General features: G+C 41.2%; 1 protein-coding gene across 1 annotated transcript; it reads right to left on the bottom strand.

Annotated features, from left to right (window-relative positions):
• Positions 1 to 356: 356 nt before the first annotated feature.
• smyd5 (SMYD family member 5) lies at positions 357 to 10,873 on the bottom strand. The gene is made up of 13 exons (XM_083980624.1): positions 10,765 to 10,873; positions 9,610 to 9,718; positions 8,092 to 8,231; positions 6,492 to 6,613; positions 5,566 to 5,635; positions 4,690 to 4,794; positions 4,393 to 4,455; positions 3,398 to 3,468; positions 3,172 to 3,278; positions 2,905 to 2,961; positions 2,664 to 2,758; positions 2,115 to 2,185; positions 357 to 1,667 (listed from the first exon to the last, which is right to left on the bottom strand). Exons 1-13 carry the CDS (start codon positions 10,855 to 10,857, stop codon positions 1,517 to 1,519), a joined length of 1,254 nt encoding a protein of 417 aa, XP_083836750.1. The 5' UTR covers positions 10,858 to 10,873; the 3' UTR covers positions 357 to 1,516.
• Positions 10,874 to 11,221: the final 348 nt, after the last annotated feature.

Below are 11,221 nucleotides of genomic sequence, written 5' to 3'. Positions count from 1 at the left end.
TATTTACTATTAGTGCGAACAGTGACTGAGTGGCAGGTATCAGCAGTAGAATACCTCATTTAATCCACTTACTGATTGATGTGCCATGTTAAAACCGCCTGAGGCAAAAGGCTGTCCGGAGTGTAGCAGCCATATAAAAAAAAATTTAAAAAATGATTAGTGAGGACTCAAACCCTGTTGAGGAAGTCAATTTGACTCAGGATCTGTGGTTAATATGCAATGACTGAACAAATATTTTACCAGAACATTCTTCTGTAGCGAAGGCAGGAGGTGTGTAAACCAGATAAACGACTCAGCAGACATCCAATTTCAATGGTTTATGCCAGAGTAGTAAAAACGACAACTGCGAGGCTCCTGTTTGCTGCCGTTATAATATTTAAATTGTACTTGTGACTTACAAAAGCCATGGTCTCATGTGCCAAAGCTCTGAATGCCAACTGAGAAAATTGGGGATTGCTTTTTTTTTCTCTTCAATATTTCCAATCTTTGTCACATAACTGAAAATATTGGTATTTGTGATTGCAGTGATTGTTGTAATATTGATTCATGTGTGGGCAGCAGCAGCAGCCTCACTCATGTGGAACTGCGGTTTGAAATACAGTTCTCAACAAAGGGCAAACAGCTACTGACAAAGCAATTTTCCACTCAAGGTCTCTCCATAATGCATTAAGTAAGGTTTAACTTAACCCCACAGAACATGGTATGAAAATGAAACTGTATTTCACCGACTGCCCTCCCCCTCTCTGACAGGGCTGTAATTACAACAGAATATAAACAAAAAGCCTCTTCAATTCTCTATGCATAGTCTTGTAAGAAACTTGTAAGAGCAAAAAAAACAAAAAAAAAACACCTGAGAACCAATTGTCCTTTGCTTAATCGCTTTGCTTTGTAGAAGAGAAACAGAAATGATAAGCGTTCTTCTCAACTGTATTTAATGGACCTGGAGGTCTGGCACAGTGCAGCCTGAGGGCGGTGACAGTTTTGTTTTTAAGACTCCTGCACACGGGATTTTCAATGACACAGTAACATTTGGGGATCAAGTGCTGATGACGTTCAACTGTAACCAACTACATAACAGAGTGAAAATGACTGAACTGTAATGTAAACGGGTCATTTGTAGAGACGATGCCACTGAGTTACAACATGACTGCAGGTTTTTCTGTATGTAGACCTATAGAGTAAAAACAGCAACAGTATGGATGTGGACTCTAAAACCTCTTAAACTTGGGAGTCAGCTATTTCATCACTAACTAATAGTCTTTGCAGTACTTTTTAAAACCCTGTTGTCCTAAAGCAGAGCTGGAACAATAAATACTTATCACTGCATACATGTGCCTTTTAAAAAGGAAAAAAAAAGCTTCTCTCTATCTGGACAGAGAATCAGTGAGATATTTGGACAGCTCTGGTGAGATGCAGATCATGGTTTGGGCTGGTCTTTATTCTTCTGGGCTTCATAGTTGCTTAGCGTGGCAGCAGGAATGGGAAACGGCTGAGAACAATATGGGCAAGTCTTTCATCAGACATCTGTCATCTCGTCTTCCATCTCGTCCCCCTCCGTTTCACCTTCTGCCTCGCCTTCTTCCTCCTCTTCCTCGTCTGATGTCACATCCAGCTCATCCATCTGGGAGACGCACTTTGGACACGAGCAGACAAACAGGTAGTTCTCCCTGGGAAAGAAGAAAATGTTCCACCAGTCATATTGTTGCACCTCCAACAGGAGCTGAATTAATCAGAGGCGTTTTATTATTACTCCTGCTGCTTCTCAGGGAATCTGGTGGCGTTCGAGCTCACAAGATGAAGTGAGTGTTTAATACAGCAATTAATGCTTTCCACTGGTGCGATGTCGGGGTTAACACCACCAACCTGGAGTGTAACTGCACCTTTTCAAAAGCTGTTAAGTGTCACAGGATGCAGTCAAAACTTAATGCATGTCAGGTTAGACATCGTGAGAGTTAAAGGAACTCGCCTCGTGGAGCACAAGCCACAGGAGAAACCGTTAACACCCCTCACATCTCTGCCTCAAGACCGCCCACTATGACTGTTTTTTTATTGATCCAGATGGATTTCGCAACGGTGCGATCCCCATTCAAGTGATTCATCCGACAGATGTTTACCTCAGGATTTTGTGTCTGCTATGACGGCTTCGGTCCCGCTGACAGCAGTCCAAGTAACTGATGCAGATCTCCTGAAAATGGAAGAAAACAAAAACAGCTGAACTGGCTGAGGAAGCACAACGTCAATAAGATGAAGTTACTGAGCCTGAAAGTCTTAAAAGTTCAGTCCCATGAATGTGATACTGGTATTTTTCAAGTTTTTTTTTCTCCCCCCCTCCGTCTCTCTCTCTCTGCCTGTCATGCAGGAAGTTGCTCCGTCCTTCCATCTTTCTACTGGTGAAACGTTATACAAAGTGCTCCTGTCTTAGCCTGCATTCAAAGGGGGGGAGCTTTGCTGGGAAAGTAGCGCGGCTGCTGTGACATTACTGTGCCGTGCAGATGCAAGGCTTCTCAATCTTTCTGACAGCTTGACAAACCCACTCCAATCCTCAGAGTCTCAGCCTTTCTAATACCGTCTGACAAGGGAGCGCACAAAGCTAGAGAGGGATGTACTGTCCCGTCTATCCCGGGCCAGAATTTATCACTCCGAACCCGGACGTGTCAGCTGACCTCTCCTGGCTTGATGTCACTGAGGGCACTGAGGTGAAGCAGGAAATTGTTGTCGGGGAAGGACGCCTCCGCATTGGGTATGCAGCTGTGGTTACCTGCAGGGGTCAAAGCGGCAACACAGCAGGGGGGGGAGGGGGTGGGGAGGGGATAAGGAGGTCATCGGACAGCCACTTGACAAGAACAACAGTATGTCTGAACTGAAGTGACAGCGCTCATAACAAGAGGCATCATCTGCACTTACATGAGCTTTGAAGGAGGAATAGTCCAGAGCCCTCACAGTTCAGAAAGTCTCCCGTCTCTGCAGAGAGAAAGAAGAACTGATTATGCGCATGCCTGACCTCTTGTTGCGATCGACACACAGGTTGCATAATAATCACTGCAATGTCAACGGGTCGAAAAAAAAAACGCTCACCCCGTAACACGACCACTGCACATCTGTCCAGTTCAGACAGAAATTATTTATAAAAAATAAGGAAAAAAAACTGCAAGAGTGAGATCAAACTGTGACCTTTCTCGATGTCCTTGTACAGTTGGTCAATAAAGGAGTCCAACTGCTCCCTCTGCTGGGCAGGAAGCTCCAGTGCATCACAGGCGTGAACCCACCGACTCAAGGAGCTGGAAGCCAACAGAGAAAAAAAAAGAAAATAAGAGCACAATAGAGAGAGCAGAACTTGACCTCCAGGCTGAGGCCAAGTGATGAGCTGTAGAGAAGGACAAGGGAGGAGAGAGTTCACCTGGTGCCGATGCCTTGTCCGTTGGTGCCGACCAGAGAGAACAGAGAGCGGAAACCCTCGGGGACAAACCACTGCAACACAGTCACAACTTTATTTATTTATTTGGCTCCTTTTAGCTGAGTTCAGAGGTCAGTGTCAGCTGCAGCAGGAATTCAGCTCATGAACAACATTCAGGATTAGTCAATCAACAGAAAATTGATTATTATAATAAACTGGTTATTAATGGTTTAAGTTGATTCTCAAGCAAATAATCTGACTCAAAACATCTGCTGGTTGAAAGCTTCTTTTTTCGTAGGTTTGAACTGTTGATTAGACGGAACAACACCTCTGAAGACTTCGACCTTGAGCCCTCCACTAGAGATTATTTTCATTATCACGCAATACAAAAAAGAACATTTCACACATCTATCCAGCGAGGCAGGTGCATGAGAACAAGGCGAATCGTTCAAAGAGTACAGGATCTTTTAATCATCAGCATGCAATCTGGCATCAAGTGTTTTGTTTATTAAATGTCCTAAACGAATCAATAACGGCCAGAACAAAATCACACAGCCAAAGGTGGCTCCTTCAAATGTCCAAAAAGAAATCGGTTTTTAATGATCCTAAGATCAATCCACCTAAGACGCCTCTGAAGTATTTCTGGTGTTATCACTTGAATAGTTTTTTTGTTTGTTTCAATTTTTTACTCAGCCATCAAAATTGGTCACTCAATTAAAAAGACTGACTGATTTTTTTTTTTTTTTACTCGTGTTGGCATTTATGCTAAAAAATAATTTAATAGCTTGGACAACATTTTGGAGACAAAGCAGCTCGAATACAAATCAGAGAGCCGGCGTCAACTCTAAAAAGCAGTAATTAGCTGCCCCTGAACCACCACCTCTGAGATGTAACTGGCAGTTCGCAGCGTTTCACTGGATGACTGAATTGAATGGATCACAATTACCGGACTGAAAACATGGAAAAAGCAGCGAGGCCGCAATCGGAGACGTACTTACCCGACTGAGATGATCGTTGTAAAGTGCTGCTTTGAAAAGGCCGTGTAACAAGGCCAACTGCCCCTACACACAAACAACGTGGGATAAACAGACAGTCATGGTTTTACATAACGTCGGTGGCGTCAGTGGGAATTAAAGCAAAGCGTCAGGGGAGAGTTAACGTCGCAGTGCCTTGCTCATTGACCTGTGACTGTGAGCATGATACCGTCTTTGAACTCTCCAGACTTGACACATTTTTTTGCACCTCGACAACTTCACATTTCCAGCAGAGGAAAACATCCTGGATGGTTAACTCACTCTGAACTGCTCTCCCAGGAGCTTATGGGCGATCTCCTCCTCCTCGTTGGCCGTCCGGCTGCAGAAGTGAGAGAACAGCTTCTGCCAGTGTGCTTTGTCTTTCGCCTGGACGACATACGGTAAGCATCATTAACACTGGGTCACCTGCTCATTACAGTGCATTCATATTGTTAGTGCGCCTTCCTTTCTCTGCCACACCTGCCCTCCGTTTTGTTGCCTATTATAAAGGATAATGAATGTAATTTCAAAATAAAGGTCAACTGAGAACAGCAAACTAAATTACAGGCTATATTTCATTTCATTTCATTTCATAAAAAAACATATTTTGCCTGCCCCTTAGTACACATGAGAGGCTGGAGATTCAGAGCTTGTTTTTATCCTTTCACAGGAGGCCAGCTGTTGCCAATCACTTTGTACTATAGTTATCTCAGCTTCCATAAACATTTTCTAATCTCAAAAGTCCCCTGGTAAATATCAGATTTTCTTCTTACATCACAATACCACAATAAATCGTTTTCAAATCAATTAGTACATCCCATGAACATTTCTTCACTAAGGAGGGTCTGTTTAAAAAAGGAAAAAATTAAAATGCAAGCAAATCCTCCCACTTTAATTTTCACAACCACCTTTCTTCTTTGTAATTGAAACAGCAACGTTAATTTCAAGCAAGGTTTAACACTAAACTTTGAATTAAAACATGATGGAACAATGAGGAATGGGCAATAAAAAAAAATCTAATTACATGCAGCATGTTAAAGCAAGGTGTTTACTGCTGTTGCTTTGTTTTGTTCTCTTTGCATGGGTTCCTGCAGGATTAGTGCGCACACCAGAATAAATTGAACCCCAACTTGTTTGAAGACCTTTGGACGGACTCACCTGTTTGACCACAGCTACCATCCTGGACATGAGCATGATGCTGGAGGTCTCTGGGGGATAATGCATACTCCTGATGACGAGACAAATTATCAATGAGACACAGAAGTTAAAGGACAATTCCAGGCAGATTCAACCTGGGGCTATCATTTCCTACTGTAATATTATAGGTCTAAAAGAAGGAATTTGAAGATTTTCTTTTTAATTGCTCCTGTTATGCAGTGGTTCTGTCTGTCTCCGCATCGCCACAGCAGCGTATAATAGGAGCAGATGGATCTTACGCTGTTTAGGCTGTTTACATCCCACAAAACCGCAATTTCACAGACAACTTCAGATGGCTGTTCAAACATACACCAAGGGGTTTGTTTACTTCAAGAAAGAGGACATGTTTGTAAACGGAGCTGGAGTCTCATAAAGTCTTGTGCGAGAATCAAGTTTGACGTCTCACTATGTTTCCAGGTAGTCTGTACAGTAGCTCCCGTTTGTTTTATCAACAAAGGAATACAAACTCGGAGGCACAACGAGACTTTGTATTACAGCTCTGTTTACAAACATGTCGTGGGATGTAAACAGCCTAAGATCCGTCCGCTCCCATTCTACGCTGCTGTGGTGATGCAGGGACAGACAGAACCACTGCATCACAGGAGACATTAAAAAGAAAATCTTCAGATACATTCTGGGTCTATAATGAAAAATACTCTCAGAGCAAGTAGTACATGTATACAGTCCCTTTTTCCTTGAGTATATAAATTGGGAGGACAAAGAATGAGAAACACCCTTCAATAAAATGTAATACTCCTAAAACATATAATGTGATTGATACACTTTGGGCAATGTAATTAAAAACCTGAATATTATGAACATTGTAATGTATATGACAGGGCTGAGTGATAGATTCTACAGGGGTTCCTAATGAAGCGGCCCCTCACCTCCATGCATCTTTGAGCTTGTTGATGGGATGGTCCGGATCCTCCTGGGAGGCTCCCAGACACAGGACCCTGTGGTACTGGTCTGCTGCAGATTGTCGACACTCGCTGCTACAGTACATCACCTGCAGGACGAGTTCATGTCAATCAAATGACAAAGAAAAGACAAACAATCACTTAAAACCATTATATTAATTATATATATACAATTATTATTGTTGTAAGTAAGTTGATCAGTACTAAACCAGACAAAAAGAGATGCTACTCTCCACACTTAACAATTTCCTTAACCACTAATTTTTTTCATTCAGTCCTTCACAGCTGTAAACTGGACTGTAATTTTCTGCAGACTCTCTACATTTAGGGTATTTTTGAATAAAATGTTTTCAAAGATTCTTTGGGCAAACAACTTCCTGTTATAACGCAGCAACAAACATTAATATTAAATGATAAAGACTCCCCACAGAGCACTATTTTATCATATTTTAACAACTTTTTTCCATCGGACAGTGGAAAAATTTAAGTATAGTATAAAAAATAATAAAAGAGCAATCTTTTCTAGATATTTTGACCAGTGTTGGTTAAATCTGAGCAATCTGTAATCATTTACAACATTTTCAATATTGTATAATTGTCCCATTTTAGAGCTGCATTTCATTACATTTGGAAATGCATTCTTTATTTGTTAAATTGAACTTCCTTTTAATCTTAAAGCAGCGGATTTGTACAGAAGCGGAATATTTGTGTTAATATAAGTCTTAAATAGTTAAATCTTCCGACAGCGATCACTTATATAGAGTGTTTGGTCCGAAACACGGGTCTGTCAGTCACTCTGCTCTGCTGTAAGCCGAGGAGAAAACTTTCCTTGTATCCTACAACCTTTATCCAATGAGGAGAGAGAACGGCATAAAGGGGCGGTCCTCTCTGTGTGTGCAGCCAAGGGATGTGCGTGAATGTGGTGACGTAGGGACGAGGGCGGGGACTGCTAACTCCATCGGCTGACAGGAAGTTAGCCAAAACGACCGGATCGCTTACTACAGCTTTAATTATTCGGATTATGGTCGCACAATTTAACAAAATATCATCAAAATCTGTGCAACATCCAAATCAAACAAAAATCACGTTAAGCACTAATGACCATTTCAACAGAAGTGTTTTATTATACTTCCTTGTATCCTTGGATACGGTGTCTTTTGTAGGACTCTGATATAAATGTGTCATAAATAGCTTCAGGAACCAAAATGAGAAAATTAAATGCAATAAAAAGTAAGTTGTTACAGAGTTTGCTTGTGTCCTGAACATTTATAAAACACTGCAGATCCCAAATAACACTTTGAAACAGACATATAGATTGGTTTATTGATCCATGTAACCAATACTGGCCTCCAACAATTGATCAGCTGGTCATATTGTCCACCACTGATATAGTGGTGGTTCCAGCCTGACCACAGATCATTGGAATAAACAGCTTTCTTGTCTGAAACAATATTGATCTGACTAGTTTAAAATAAGATACAGTATATATTTATCTTCCCTTTTTAAAATGAGAAAGTTATTTATTTATTTATTTTAACACTCAGCTAAGCTGATTGATGGGACTGACCTGGCACTGGGGGCAGGCTTGGTGCAGCTCTGGTCGGACACGGCAGAGTTCAGGGTGAGGGAGGCTGAGTCCAGGCTTCCCACTGAGTCTCCTGGCGTTTTCCTCCGCAGTCTCCAGAGCCCGGAGGCAGTAATCACAGGCTGGGACACAGGCAGACGACACACATCACTACAGATATCAACATGTATCAGGTCCACTGAGCTAAAACGAATGCAACAGTACTGAAAAAAACGGTCCTTCGTGAAGTTTATAATGGGTTTTTTATGTGTGTGAGTGAGAGAGATCGTTTTGGAGCTGCAGCTGAGCTTATAGTTCCCCTGCAACCAACTGAGAAACAGATCTCAAGGTTACACTTGGATGGTGAATTCACTTTTCTACTGTTTGTCATTTGAAAACTATATAAATATAAATGGTTCAGAGATGTATGTTGACAAAACTTAGACAATAACTGATTTCTAGGCCTGTAAATAATTATTTAGGGTGATTATCTTTGTTTAATTATTTGTTTGATTCAAATAAAAACATGTTAAGTCTACTGTCAGGCATGTTGATTAACCAGTTTCACAATCACATCGTTGTCACTGTTTTGCCTAAACCTCTCATGGTTCCTATCAGTTGTCACCACACGTTGACAGATTTGGGCCATTTTAATCCACACACAGGAAATAACACGTTTCCCACTTTTTGTTTGTCTGTAACAACAAAACCAAGATCCCTGCAGCAAAACTTCAGCTCAGCAGAGAGCGACAGGAATCGTCCTCCTGCTTCAAAACTAACACGATCTCCACTTTCCTTTGCAACACCTGACTGTATATTTCAACACAACAGGACAGTAGAACAGCACTAGATGATCAGGCAGCTTATTTTTTAAGGAAGCTTCTATTGCGTTATCTCTTTTCTAATGTAATTTGCATTTCACTTTGATTTGTTTGTATGTTTTATATTTGACGCCTGATTCACTTTGTCACTTGAACTGAAAATTGCTGTACAATTGAAGTATATCATTATTTCATGAAGGAGGATTTGTTGCATCCAGCTGCTTTATTTCTAGCTTGGTGTTGAACAAGCTGTAGTGATATATTGCACATATTTATATATGTATTTATTTCATCTTTAATTTTACTGGATTTCAGTTTTGTTTTTAACTTCTAACTAACTTTTAACCCTGGTTTTAGTCCTTTTACTATTTTACTTTTTTACCAGAGTCATTCTTTTTATTGACCCTTCTCTCTCTTTCCTGTCCTGATTGGTGGAGCCTCGAGCTCTTTTAGCATGTTTCATGTTTATAGTCAGCATACGTGTTGGCTTTGTGTTGTGTGTTTTCGTGTACATGTATATGTGACAAAAACATGTAATTGTCTGATCTGACTGCAAAACAAGATCTCTGGTATAAGATGCAGTTCAGAAGCAGTGAGTCCAGAGTCTCTCTGTTTCAGCAGGTGTGCACAGTTCAGTTCCTGTTGCTTTGTGGACATTATTGTACATATTTAAACACAATGGAAACTTCAGACTTCTCACCTTTATATTTGTACAGACTATTCCACAGGAACTGAGCCGCGACGAGAGGTCGCTCAATGAATATGCTGTCTCCTTTCTTGATGCTCTTTTTCGCGAAGAGACCCTTCCCCTAAAACATGAAGATAACATTTTTTTTTAAATTAACAGACACTCATCATCAATCAGTCTTTCAAACAAAGCTGCTGCCACTGCTGCTTATTTCTCCATCTCAACTTAACACACAACTGTGCAACATATGATCACAATTATACAACGGCTTTTTATACCTCTGCTACTTTATATTTTGTCTAAATTATAAGTAGTAGCAACAATAGTAATTTATTAATAATAAATTAAAATTATTATACCTACGGTATATTACACCTCAGGTATTTGATACTGTCTTTTTATTAGTCTTGCACTGTCCAACCACTGTGCTGCTGCGATGCTTAGGCTATTCATCTATTTCTTTTGAGTCAAACCTCTGAGGGTCTCTCCATATGAGGACCTGTGCACTTTGCAAATTTCTAAAGCTTTAAGGTGTGGGTATGAAACATTAAACAGCTCTTAGTGTCATAATATATTGTTGTTGGCTCCTGGGTGAGGTGAGGTGAGATGCACCTTCATCTCAGTGATCTTTGGTTTGTGTTGACTTGACTTGAATCAAATGCCAATCCAATGTGTCCTCTCCCCCTCTGAGGATTGTCCACCACAGCAATGCTTATGGGAACAAATGAGCAGCGTTTACTTCTGAGTTTGGCTCAACTCTCCTGTAAATGCCAAGTTATATCCTTCAGTAGAATCATAAGGGTATTAATATAAGACAGTGGGAACTCAGATTTAGTTGTTTGGTCGTGCAACTTTACTGTTTTTTATGCACTTGCTACACTAATAGGTTTTATAATAGACCTACGTTTTATTTTTACCTGTAGGTTTGTCTGTAACATAATAAAATCTAATGCTTCTGGTGGTTATGAACAGTAGCCAGATACATTATTATGGGATTCTTTCAGATCATGGTGAAGTTTCTCCGGTGAGTGGCCACATAGCAAATCCCCCCCGGCTCTGCTGACACACCGACGCCGACATGAGGCTGCTGCTCCGCGGCTGCAGAGCCTCACCACATCCCGGTCTGTCCCCGGTCTCTCCGCACCGACACGCTGGACTCGGTCTTACCTTAATGTTGTCTATAAATCTCACTTCCACGCTGCTGGCAACTTTGCCGGCGTCCACGCAGAAGGAAAACATGTCATCTCGGGGAGCAGCCATGTTTTCTCGACGACCTTTCCCCTCTCACCCTTCACACACTGACGGAGGTTTATCTCCGCAGAGCGGCGGCGCCGGCAGCGACCTCTGCTGCTGGAGCTCAGGCAGGCACCGCCACACAAAACACTGGATATAACTAGTATGTAACTCCAATACAACAAATACTACCGCAATACTTTTGATCAACTGTTCTGGAAATTATTGGTTAAAAAGAAAAAACGCAGCAATGCCTGCTTTAGACCTATTTTTGGCGTTAAGACAAACAATTGGGCTGAAAGATAGGCTAAATGTTTTAGGCTAATAGCCAAATTCTTTATTCATGAAGCCAAATCTCTAAAAACCCCACCCATCTTCACATGCTTCTTAA

This window comes from Trachurus trachurus (assembly GCF_905171665.1).
Source record: "Trachurus trachurus genome assembly, chromosome: 10".
NCBI classification, from domain to species: Eukaryota; Metazoa; Chordata; class Actinopteri; order Carangiformes; family Carangidae; genus Trachurus; species Trachurus trachurus.
Note: the sequence above shows the minus strand (reverse complement) of the source record. Positions and strands in the feature narration are given on the sequence as shown.